We start from the raw sequence: 10,000 nt of genomic DNA, 5'->3' as shown, positions 1-10,000 counted from the left end.
ACAGCTGCTCCAGTCTCCAATGTAACCACAGCTGCTCCAGTCTCCAATGTAACCACAGCTGCTCCAGTCTCCAATGTAACCACAGCTGCTCCAGTCTCCAATGTAACGACAGCTGCTCCAGTCTCCAATGTAACGACAGCTGCTCCAGTCTCCAATGTAACGACAGCTGCTCCAGTCTCCAATGTAACGACAGCTGCTCCAGTCTCCAATGTAACCACAGCTGCTCCAGTCTCCAATGTAACGACAGCTGCTCCAGTCTCCAATGTAACCACAGCTGCTCCAGTCTCCAATGTAACGACAGCTGCTCCAGTCTCCAATGTAACGACAGCTGCTCCAGTCTCCAATGTAACGACAGCTGCTCCAGTCTCCAATGTAACGACAGCTGCTCCAGTCTCCGTGTAACTACAGCTGCTCCAGTCTCCAATGTAACTACAGCTGCTCCAGTCTCCAATGTAACGACAGCTGCTCCAGTCTCCAATGTAACGACAGCTGCTCCAGTCTCCAATGTAACGACAGCTGCTCCAGTCTCCAATGTAACGACAGCTGCTCCAGTCTCCAATGTAACGACAGCTGCTCCAGTCTCCAATGTAACGACAGCTGCTCCAGTCTCCAATGTAACGACAGCTGCTCCAGTCTCCAATGTAACCACAGCTGCTCCAGTCTCCAATGTAACGACAGCTGCTCCAGTCTCCAATGTAACGACAGCTGCTCCAGTCTCCAATGTAACGACAGCTGCTCCAGTCTCCAATGTAACGACAGCTGCTCCAGTCTAAAATGTAACTGTTTCCTCTCTGGTGCGACTACACCTGTTCGAGTTTATGATCTAATTACATCATTTGTTTCTTCGGAAGTAATTTGAAATATCTATTTGAACGTAATTTATTGATTATTTAAATAAAATATTTTTCGAACATTCTAGCCTATTATTAAAAGTATTCGGTGTGCCTTATGAAAATAAATTCTAAGAAACTTTAACGTGGGTTGACATTATGCCATACTCCATGGCATAATTATATATACATATATATAATATATATATGTATATATATATATATATATACATATATATATATATATATATATATATATATATATATATATATTTATATATATGCATACATGTTTGTTTGTAGTACTGATCTACTATCGTATCTCACACTCTTGCAGCCTCCCACCAATCAGAGTTTCTCTTATTACGTGTGACCCTTGAAGAGGGAATTTGAGAGGTAAAAAAAAAACTAGATTCACTCCTTGTTCTTATCTCTGTAATGGCGATAATCAAGTATGAAACAAACGTATGGCAGGAATAATCCATAAATTCTTGTCCTATTTGATGTCACCCCCCCCCCCTCTTATAAAGCAAAACACGTGACCGAACTATTCATTGAAAAAATAGGATCAGGTGATAGAGGAAGAGTCCAGCCAACGCCAGGCACCTCAGCCGTCCTTCAGCGTCTGCATAATCTGTGGAAAATCACAGAAAAGATGTTTAACAGATGTGCAAATGGATTTAGTGCGTCCCCACATCTTAATGTATAATTTGTGCTGTAAAGTCCGCAGAGTATTATCTGTAAACAAAATTGAAATGAATGTTCAGTGAGGCCAAATTAGTATCCTTATTCCTCGCCAGGCTGGTCGTGTCCTTAGTGATGCTGATCGCCGCAGGAGTGAGCCACGGCTTCTCTTCCTTGGTTCCTCCTGAGGTGACCGCTCAGTGTCCCCTCACGCCGGGGGGGGGGGGGTTATCCTTTGCTGGTGCCTATCCCTATCCACTGTGTCTCCTTGTACATGTGCAGCTGTGATGGGATAGCTTTTTGGCAATAGTGTCCCACTGACCTGCAAGTGTGTGATGACTCTCCTGCTCATGCAACCTGTATCGAGAGAACCGCAATTGCTCATGCAACGCCCACCTATCTGCAATGTAACCACAGATGTTCCTTTTCCAGGGGAACTACTGTTGCTTAAAGACTTTTGGTAAATCAATATTTTGCTGCTCAGAATGTCATTTGCAACCACGTGTTTCCTTAACGAGATATCTTGTTTTATATGTGTTTAAAACAAAACTGGGAATACTTTATTTGAAGTAAAAAAAAAAAAAAAAAAAAAAAAAAAAAAAAAAAAAAAAAAAATGAAATATGGTTTCTACTTGATTACAAGTTTATAGAAGACACATAAGGAATAAATAAGAGAAAATTACACAAGATATTTATTATGAAAATTGGGATAATTAAGATAATCAAATGAATGTTAAAGTTACTGGATGAATGTTGTGATGATAATCTTTACTCATTTCTGTCAACGAAAACATGATAATTAGGTTAATAAAAGGACGATTCAGAAGAAATACTAACACATTAAGTCCGAGAGAGGCAACTGCACAGAAAGAGTCTAGAGTTTGCCCGTGAAATTAGGCCTAAAAATGCCTATGTTGATTGAGTTCTCATATTACGTACGGACGAAGAGGATCTGGAAACATTGACTTGAAATCTCATCTATATTTCATTAATAATTTGCTTTATTATGATTTATGTCCAGTAATGTAGGATAACTTACAAAATCATAATCATATCCTTCACAAATTTCAAGTATATCATGTGAGGAATATTTGGTGTTATTTCAAAGCGTAAAGAATCCTTAAATTAACTGATCGATACTATTTATGATATTAATAATCTAGTCATGGTGATTTAATGAGAGAAATGAGCATCTTTACTCTTTCTGTTTGTCTGTCTGTATGTCTGCCTGTCTCTTCCTTCTCTTTAATTTATATCTATCTATCTTTCTCTCTCTATATATATGCACAGAAATACATTTCTTCTGTTATCTTACTTATTCATAGAGCTATCTATCACACACATTTCCCTTCTTTTTTTCTTTTTTTTTTACATTTTGTTCAGTAAAATTCCTCCTCCTTATCTCCACACAGTGATCTTCATCTAGGGAGAATCCTGCATGTGTATGATAAGCATCATGAAATGGTAATGCATCCAAAAAAGGAAAAAGATTTTACATAATAAGTTTATTAAGAAACAACAGGTACAGTTCAAGGGAATGTTAGATGTCTCGATAACTACCTATTTTGCATAAGCGACTAGAACGACTGTAGCCACACTGGAGAAGGAAGTTATGTTTGCATAGGCGATTCGAGCATATTTCGTCACGCAGGTGTGGTTACATTGAAAACAGGAACATCTGTGGTTACACTGGAGACAGGAACGGCTGTGGTTACATTGGAAGCTGGAACTGCCGTTGTTACGTTAGGGACTGGAACTGCTGTAGTTATATTGGAGACAGGAGCAGCTGTGGTTATATTAGAGACAGGAACAGCTGTGGTTACATTGGAGACAGGAACAGCTGTGGTTATATTAGAGACAAGAACAGCTGTGGTTACATTGGAGACAGGAACGGCTGTCGTTACATTGGAAGCTGGAACTGCCGTTGTTACGTTAGGGACTGGAACTGCTGTAGTTATATTGGAGACAGGAGCAGCTGTGGTTACATTGGAGACTGAAACAGTGGTAGTCGAGACCGGAGCAGCTGTGGTTCCCTCGACACAGTTGGCATGAACAGGAGAGTCACACACTTGCAGTCTTGCGTTGAAGTGCAACACAGGAGGGCAATGTTGCAAGGTGGCTGTCCCGTACCAGCTGCACATGTAGAAGGAGCCACAGTCGTCGGGGTTAGGGAGCAGCAGAGGGATCGGCCCCGGCGTGTAGGGACACTGAGCGGCCACATCAGGAGGGGCCGTGACGACGGCCGGGAGGCCGTGACTCACTCCTGCGACGACCACCAACGCCAAAGACACGACCAACCTGACGAGGAGGAAAAACGTCGTAGTTACATAGCCTTACGGAACATAATATTGTACATTATAGTTCATATTACCATTTTGTGCATTTGTAGCACATGCTTCGTATATAAGTTTCTAGAATAAACTACACAGCATTTACACACCTGTTAAGCATCATGTCGTAGATCTTCCAAAGGTATCAACGTAGATGGACTTTAAGATGAGCGTCTATTGTTCACGAGGTCTGCTTTTTGAATGATTTAGTTAGACAGGAGTCTGGCCCTATAAGATCGGAGAGTGACGTCAGATTGGATAATCCCTACAATACGTTTTTTAATCTTACATCGTCGTCAAAGGAAATAGAGGAGATAAGGTGTTTTCGATGCAGGGTTCTCCCCGGAAGCAGATGATAATCACTGAGTGGTGATAAGGAGGGGGAGAATGTAAAAAAAAAAAAAAAAAAAAAAAACGAAGGAAAAAAACGTGTGATAGTATCAGTGTGGGTTCACAACTTTTTGGCCCCGACCCCCCCCACACAATATTTAGAGACCGGTGACCCCCGCCTTCCCCCCCAGTGCTTCTGACACACCACACACCAACCACACCACACACACACACACACTCACACATGTGTGGTGTGTGTGAGTGTGTGTCTCTTTTCATACTGAAATTAAAACATCAGTTTTTTATTTGTTTGAAATATATAACAAGATTATTTTTTTTTATCATCATCTCGCGACCACCACAAACAAAAAGCATCTGTGAGACACATCCCCGACCCCTAGGTTGAGAACCACTGTGATAGATAACTCGATAAATGAATAAGAGAAAAGAAGAAAAATGTATGAGTTTATATTGAAATATAGATAGATATAGATAAAGAGCGACTTTGACTAGTTCATTGAGATAAGTGGTTACTTATATCTCAAAAGGATGAGGTACCATAGGTTATCCTCACCCCAATCTTAGTCCCTCTTTGGGCTCACATACCTCCTACAAAACCTTGCAGCTATGAAAACATGTTGAAATATATAGCAAGAGGCGAAATAAAGGAAAAGACAGACATACAGACAAGAGACATAGAGAAAGAGTTTACAGATGCTCATTTTCTCATAAGATCACCCTCACTAAATTACTAACTTTCAACTTCAAAGACATGAAAATAAAGGAAATGGCCATTTCACGAAGGGAAGAGGGATAAAACGATAAGAAAAGGATGGAAAAGTGAACAGAGAAATGCAAATCTAACAGACATCAATGACGGTCGATAGATAGTAAATGGTAGGCATTAGTTAAGGATTCTTTACGCTAGGATATAACACCAAATATTTCTCACTTGATATCCTTAGGATCTGTGAAGGATATGATTATGATTTTGTAAGTTATCCTACATTACTGGACATAAATCATAATACAGCAAATTATTGATGAAATATAGATGAGATTTCAAGTCAATGTTTTCAGATCCTCTTCGTCCGTACGTAATACGAGAACTCAATCAACATAGGCATTTTTAGGCTTAATTTCACGGGCAAACTCTAGACTCTTTCTGTGCAGTTGCCGCTCTCTGTCTTATTGTATTAGTATTTCTTCTGAATCGTCCTTTTATTGACCTAATTATCATGTTTTCGTTGACAGAAATGAGTAAGGATTATTATTATAACTTTGCATCCAGTAACTTTTACATTTATCTGATCGTTTTTCGTTATCATTTGTATATAATAAATGTCTTGCGTAATTCCCAAGGAACCAAGGAAGAGAAGCCGTGGCTCACTCCTGCGGCGATCAGCATCACTAAGGACACGACCAGCCTGGCGAGGAATAAGGATACTAATTTGGCCTCACTGAACATTCATTTCAACTTTGTTTACAGATGATACTCTGCGGACTTTACAGCACAAATTATACAAATTATACTAAATCCATTTGCACACCTGTTAAACATCTTTTCTGTGATTTTCCACAGATTATGCAGACGCTGAAGGACGGCTGAGGTGCCTGGCGTTGGCCGGACTCTTCCTCTATCACCTGATCCTATTTTTTCAATGAATAGTTCGGTCATGTGTTTTGCTCTATAAGAGGGGAGAGTGACGTCAAATAGAATAGGAATTTGTGGTTTATTCCTATAATATATATGGATCTTACTTGATTATCGCCATTACAGAGATAAGAACAAGGAGTGAATCTAGTGCTTTTTTCCCTCTCAGATTCTCTCTTCAAGGGTCACACGTAAGAGAAACTCTGATTGGTGGGAGTTCGATGCTACAAACAAACAAATATATATATATATATATATATATATATATATATATATATATATATATATATATATATATATATATATATATATATATATATAATGATGCCATGGAGTAGGGGAGAGCCTTCCCATGGCGCCCTTTCCCGAGTCACAAATCTCAGATAACATCACGGGATATTTTGCTTAATGTCAACAAACGTTAATGTTTCTTGAAGTTTATTTCTATAAGGCACAATGAATACTTTTAATAAGAAGATAGAATGTTCGAAAAATATTTTATTTAAATAATCAATAAATTATCGTTCAAATAAATATTTCAAATTAGTTCCTAAGAAACAAATGATGTAATTAGATCATAAACTCGAACAGGTGTGGTCACACCGGAAAGGAAACAGTAATGGTTACATTTTAGACTGGAGCAGCTGTCGTTTCATTTTAGACTGGAGCAGCTGTCGTTACATTGGAGACTGGAGCAGCTGTCGTTACATTGGAGACTGGAGCAGCTGTCGTTACATTGGAGACTGGAGCAGCTGTGGTTACATTGGAGACTGGAGCAGCTGTCGTTACATTGGAGACTGGAGCAACTGTCGTTTCATTGGAGACTGGAGCAGCTGTCGTTACATTGGAGACTGGAGCAGCTGTGGTTACATTGGAGACTGGAGCAGCTGTCGTTACATTGGAGACTGGAGCAACTGTCGTTTCATTGGAGACTGGAGCAGCTGTCGTTACATTGGAGACTGGAGCAGCTGTCGTTACATTGGAGACTGGAGCAGCTGTGGTTACATTGGAGACTGGAGCAGCTGTCGTTACATTGGAGACTGGAGCAGCTGTCGTTACATTGGAGACTGGAGCAGCTGTCGTTACATTGGAGACTGGAGCAGCTGTCGTTACATTGGAGACTGGAGCAGCTGTCGTTTCATTGGAGACTGGAGCAGCTGTCGTTTCATTGGAGACTGGAGCAGCTGTCGTTACATTGGAGACTGGAGCAGCTGTAGTTTCATTGGAGACTGGAGCAGCTGTCGTTTCATTGGAGACTGGAGCAGCAGTAGTTACATTGGAGACTGGAGCAGCTGTCGTTTCATTGGAGACTGGAGCAGCTGTCGTTTCATTGGAGACTGGAGCAGCTGTCGTTACATTGGAGACTGGAACAGCTGTCGTTACATTGGAGACTGGAGCAGCTGTCGTTACATTGGAGACTGGAGCAGCTGTCGTTTCATTGGAGACTGGAGCAGCAGTAGTTACATTGGAGACTGGAGCAGCTGTCGTTACATTGGAGACTGGAGCAGCTGTCGTTACATTGGAGACTGGAGCAGCTGTGGTTACATTAGAGACTGGAGCAGCTGTCGTTTCATTGGAGACTGGAGCAGCTGTCGTTACATTGGAGACTGGAGCAGCTGTCGTTACATTGGAGACTGGAGCAGCTGTCGTTACATTGGAGACTGGAGCAGCTGTAGTTTCATTGGAGACTGGAGCAGCTGTCGTTTCATTGGAGACTGGAGCAGCTGTCGTTACATTGGAGACTGGAGCAGCTGTAGTTCTCTCGACACAGTTTGCATGAGCTGGATAGTCACAGACTTGCAGTCTTGCGTTGAAGTGGAGTCCAGCAGGACAGTATTGCAACGTGGCTGTTCCGTACCAGCCGCACATGTAGAAGGAGCCACAGTCGTCGGGGTTAGGAAGGAGAAGAGGATAATCCCCCGGGGTGTAAGGACACTTAGCGGCCACCTCAGGAGGGGCCGTGACGACGGCTGGGAGGCCGTGACTCACTCCTGCGACGGTCACCAACGCCAAAGACACGACCAACCTGATAATGTTAAAGAATTGAGATTATTTTTCCCGCCTGAATGCTATATTCCTCCTGCGACGACAAAGACAAGGCTAACCTTTTAATGTCATACGAGTCATGTGATAATCTTGTTGATATTAAAGTCAACCGGATTATTTTTACTACAACCCCTTGTAATAACCTACTGAAGTCTGATAACACACCTGTTGAAATGCATCGTTGCAAATTTACACGAACTATAGGCGATGAATGACAGTTGGGAGAGAAGAGACTGCAGCTTCTTCCTTCGAGCTCGATGTGTTGTGACTCGAGCAACCTGTTCGTTCCTCTTATAATGCCGAAGAGTGACGTCAGAACCTCCTTGCACTCGTAAAAATGTTACCGGAACTTGAAGGGAATCCCTCAGCTGGCTAGTATTCCTAGTGACATGAGCTTGATAAGGGGAGATAAGATCTGATTACCTTTTTGCATGACGCACCTTCAGGAAGCTGCTACTTATCAACAAGGTGAAGATATTGATACGACTCATTTGGGTCACATTTCAACGAAAACTACAGGTTAACCTTTCCAATTAAAGTGTGTTAAGTTATACAAGTACACTTTGTTGTAACTGAATGGTGTTGATGGTGTTTTGGGACACCAGAACCATCTCGTGACAAAAAGTCTTCTCTAAGGTTTCTTCAGCCTCCTTAGTAGGGAGAAATATACATGCATAATATATGTATGTGTATATGCATACATACATATACAAGAAAGGTATGAATAAGACTGAATATCTAAACACGCAAGAGATGTATTTGACGCGTTTCGACGGAGGTCTTTCTCAAAAATACACGTATTTTTGAGAAAGACCTCCGTCGAAACGCGTCAAATACATCTCTTGCGTGTTTAGATATTCAGTCTCATTCATACCTTTCTTCTACATTTGTCGCTATTAACTCATACATATACATACATATACATATTTATGTACATATATATAGACACACACATATAACCTATTATCTAAAACACAACATGGCTTTAGAAATAGGTTATCCACTGAAACAGCGCTATTACAGATAACTGATAAAATTTATAATATAGACAAAAATCAGGTAAATTAACTCACATTATGTGATTTTTCCAAAGCTTTTGACAGTGTAAATCACAAAATTCTCCTTAACAAACTAAGATCTCATAGAATTAATTATTTTTGGTTTAGCAGCTATTTAGATACTAGAACTCAATCTGTAAAAAATAATAATAGCATATCATCGAAACAACCAATGTATTTTGGTGTTTCACAAGGATCTATTTTAGGCCCAATCCTCTTTACAATTTTCATAAATGACTTATCAACCATTGCTCATAACTGCCTGCTAGTGCAGTACGCCGATGATTCAAAGTTTCTTCATAGTGACTCAGTAAATAACTTAAATACATTAATAAGAAATACTCAAAACACTCTAACACAAGCTAAAATGTATTTTGAAAGCAATGGTCTAAAATTAAATCCACATAAAACTCAATGCATATTCATAGGTAGTCGACAGAACATTGCCAAAATCCCCATCGACACAACTATAGAATTTGAAGGCCACCCTATCAAACCAAACATTTCAGTGAAAAATTTAGGAGTACACTTGGACAGATACATGACATTTGAAACACACGTTGATAACATATACAGGAAAGTAATGGGCACATTAATATTTCTAAATCACATAAAAAATCAAATCACTACGGATACTAGAATCATGGTCGTGCAAACACTAGCTCTTAGCATAATAAATTACTGTTCAAATGTTTGGGGTTCAACCAACAAAACCCAAATGCAAAAAGTACAAAAATTACAAAACTTTGCTGCAAGAGTTGCACTGGGTAATGTTAGTAAATTCGATCACATTACCCCACATATACAAAAATTAAAATGGTTAAAAGTTCATCCTAAGTGCAGTTATGATACCTGTCTCTTTACCTACAAATTGATACATGGACTCTATCCACCATGGTTATTCCCCCTGCAAACTGTAGGGAATACAGTTGGCATCCAAACACGCCAGGTAAATTCCCTATTTGTAAAAAGATCAAATACAGAAACAGGGGCAAGACAGATGCAAATTCGTGGACCGAAAATGTGGAACTTGTTGCCAGATAACATTAAAAACATTAACAACTTTTG

The 10,000-nt window shown here is 40.1% G+C and overlaps 3 protein-coding genes across 3 annotated transcripts in view; 1 reads left to right on the top strand and 2 right to left on the bottom strand.

The window, feature by feature from the left end:
* Positions 1-913, top strand: part of LOC122257377 (uncharacterized) — a 1,673-nt gene extending 760 nt beyond the window's left edge. The window contains 2 exon segments of the mRNA XM_043022643.2: positions 1-396; positions 399-913. The exon segment at positions 1-396 is cut by the window's left edge and continues 433 nt beyond it. Coding sequence (XP_042878577.2) covers positions 1-396; positions 399-773 — 771 coding nt within the window. The 3' untranslated portion in view covers positions 774-913.
* A 2,091-nt stretch (positions 914-3,004) lies between these two features.
* LOC122257561 (uncharacterized) lies at positions 3,005-4,097 on the bottom strand. Its single transcript, XM_043022899.2, has 2 exons — positions 3,955-4,097; positions 3,005-3,812 (listed from the first exon to the last, which is right to left on the bottom strand). Exons 1-2 carry the CDS (start codon positions 3,966-3,968, stop codon positions 3,158-3,160), a joined length of 669 nt encoding a protein of 222 aa, XP_042878833.2. The 5' UTR covers positions 3,969-4,097; the 3' UTR covers positions 3,005-3,157.
* A 2,214-nt stretch (positions 4,098-6,311) lies between these two features.
* LOC147472569 (uncharacterized) lies at positions 6,312-8,262 on the bottom strand. The gene is made up of 2 exons (XM_086542508.1): positions 8,040-8,262; positions 6,312-7,854 (listed from the first exon to the last, which is right to left on the bottom strand). The coding sequence occupies exons 1-2, from the start codon at positions 8,051-8,053 to the stop codon at positions 6,486-6,488; spliced, it is 1,383 nt and encodes a 460-aa protein (XP_086398634.1). The 5' UTR covers positions 8,054-8,262; the 3' UTR covers positions 6,312-6,485.
* Between the last annotated feature and the right edge of the window lie 1,738 nt (positions 8,263-10,000).

Source organism: Penaeus japonicus, unplaced genomic scaffold (assembly GCF_977035675.1).
Source record: "Penaeus japonicus unplaced genomic scaffold, GWHDUDI00000001_assembly GWHDUDI00000001, whole genome shotgun sequence".
Lineage (NCBI taxonomy): Eukaryota > Metazoa > Arthropoda > Malacostraca > Decapoda > Penaeidae > Penaeus > Penaeus japonicus.
Note: the sequence above shows the minus strand (reverse complement) of the source record. Positions and strands in the feature narration are given on the sequence as shown.